Source organism: Solanum tuberosum, unplaced genomic scaffold (genome assembly GCF_000226075.1).
Source record: "Solanum tuberosum cultivar DM 1-3 516 R44 unplaced genomic scaffold, SolTub_3.0 contig00369, whole genome shotgun sequence".
Taxonomy (NCBI): domain Eukaryota; kingdom Viridiplantae; phylum Streptophyta; class Magnoliopsida; order Solanales; family Solanaceae; genus Solanum; species Solanum tuberosum.
In genome coordinates, this window is record NW_006240893.1 from 1 (window position 1) to 2,426 (window position 2,426).

General features: G+C 36.3%; 1 protein-coding gene across 1 annotated transcript; it reads right to left on the reverse strand.

The window, feature by feature from the left end:
* Positions 1-5: 5 nt before the first annotated feature.
* On the reverse strand, positions 6-2,041 carry LOC102590522 (COBRA-like protein 4; the record flags this gene model as incomplete). Its single annotated transcript, XM_006368009.2, has 7 exons — positions 1,872-2,041; positions 1,708-1,787; positions 1,361-1,601; positions 1,069-1,284; positions 835-982; positions 490-767; positions 6-256 (listed from the first exon to the last, which is right to left on the reverse strand). Coding segments are annotated over exons 1-7 (1,272 nt in total), but the record flags the coding sequence as incomplete, so codon positions are not given.
* Positions 2,042-2,426: the final 385 nt, after the last annotated feature.

A 2,426-nucleotide genomic window follows, 5' to 3' on the forward strand; every position in this document is an offset into this window, starting at 1 on the left:
ATAGAACAAAACAATGTCGAAAAAGCAACCAGATTCTGGTGGGCAAAATTGGGTAAGTATGGATAAGTATCTGGCGGTGGTAGCATGCATTCATCGCCATTGAAGTATACTTTTCGAGGAAATGCCCATCCTTGTTTAAGGGTAAAAGTATCCTTATCTTTCTGGAGAAGCACTTCTGATTGAACATTTCCAGCTGGCCCTGCTTCCATAAGTAAGTCATTGTAGAACTTCATACCGTAGAACATACCTGTGTCATCTGCAGTACGAGAAGTTTTGTTAACATCTTTTCCACACCATGCTACTTTTTGCATATAAGATTAATTTCACTAGCTAGCTATAATAGTAAAGTCACAAGATTATTTATTTGTCACGTTAAAGTAACTGAACTTTACCTAGTATGACTAAGATTGTTTTGTGACTTCACTGTTATAGTGGGTAGTCACAAGTGAAATTAGCTCTTATATTGATGCAATATTTCAAAGAACTTACTTATCGATTGATATGGAACAAGAGGCTTGTAATCAAAGCTAAAAACTTGAGTTACATTGTTAAGATTGGGATGTTGAGCAACAAGAGTCCATTGTGTGTAATTGACCCTGTAATTGAAGTTGGTAAGAGTAATCTTGACTCTCCAATATTCCTTGTAGTTGAGTTTCACATGCCAATGGATTCTAACGGGGCACATATGTTGTGTGCACTGTAGTAATGGTGCATTGTCTTTTCGTGGAGTGTTTACCCCCACCATACTGAGTAGCTTGGAATCGCTCCTGTGTTTGTGTCACGAGAGAATCAGTAATCTTTAACTGACTGTAAAAATAATCACGAGGGACTTACTTGATGCATTTGTGTTTGTTCTCACAACCGCAAGCACAAGAAGGACAAGAAGTAATGGTTTCATTGTAGAAAGTTGAGAGGGAGACACAACATTTTGGGTGTTTTTGGGCTACAAACTGAGAGTATGTGCATGTTACATTCCATGTCACTGCACAGGATTACAAGAAAATGATCACTTGTAACACACACGTGGAGTAAGAAAGAAGCAAGTGTATTTGATGAAGTAAAACTTACTGAGTGCTTGAGTTTTCCTTCTTAGATCAGCTGTGAAGAATTTGGTGGGTGGGACAATCTTTGCAGGACTACAAGTGTAACCTGGTCCAGGTCCAAGCAAAGTGAAGTTCTTGGGGAGTTTTACAGTCTTGTTTGTGGTACCAGCTTGGCCAACACTAACTTGAAAAGCAGAGACAGAAGATTGAGGATCTTGGCCCCAAGAAGCCAAAACTCCACCTTCAAAATTAAAGGACGAATTGTGAGTCGACCAATCTAGTTTGAATAAATTTGTTCTTAATATTAACACACACACCTTTACAACAATTGGTAAATTGTTGGTTATAAGGTACTCCAGGGAGCATATCTACAACAGTGGGAGTTTTCTTGCAACAATGCGGGATGTTTCCTTTGAATTTGGAGCAATCACCTTGTTCTGTAGCTTGAGCACCAATCATAGTCCATATCACTTCTTTCTTAGCCCATGTCCAGCCTAATGTCCACCCAGGGCTCATAATGTGTCGGTACATTTGGAAGTTGTTCATCGTTACCACAGCCTACGAGCGAGCAGACACAGATTCAGAATCTATATTTGATTGGTTGTATTGGACACAAAAATGCTTCAGATAATGGATTTAATTTCTTTAAGGAAAGGAAACTTACAACATAGCCATCAGGAGTCCAAGACATGACATCCCATTTAATAGTTATGTTCCCATTGGGATCCAATGGATCATAAGCAGCTGCAACATTCATCCACATACTAATTAATTTTTACAACATACAACAAAAATAAAGTAACATGAATACAATTAATTGAATCTAACCTGCATATGAAAATAACACAAACAAAAGGCCAACTAGAGTGATCAAATAAGTCCTCATTATTTTTCTTTAGATTATTGGCCTCAAAGATGTTCGATTAATAATCCCAATAAAACTGGGGATAAATTGTTATTTACCAACTGGTTATTTGGTACAAAGAAAAAATGAAATATATATAGTTTGTTGTCTCTATATATCTCCTTTTCTTCATAGGGACTGTCTTTTATATTGTTGTTGGCCTTTCTGAATCTTGAAGTAAAGATTTGGTGAGTCTTCATATTTTTCTGCCTCAAACTTGACTGTAACATTTCTCCTGTGAAAACAAGATGACACTTTGACAAATGACATAGTAACAAACATAAATATTATTTAAACTTTTCTAACAAAATCATTGGGTTATCATCCTAAGCAATTGTTAAAGTTAGTCTCACATATATATACACTACTACTAGAAACAAAAGTTTCCTCCATCGTGAATCAATGAGAAAATTTTTGTTTAACCCAACAATATATGCTATAGAACATGATTTTTTGCACATTTTTCATTCAATTAGCTC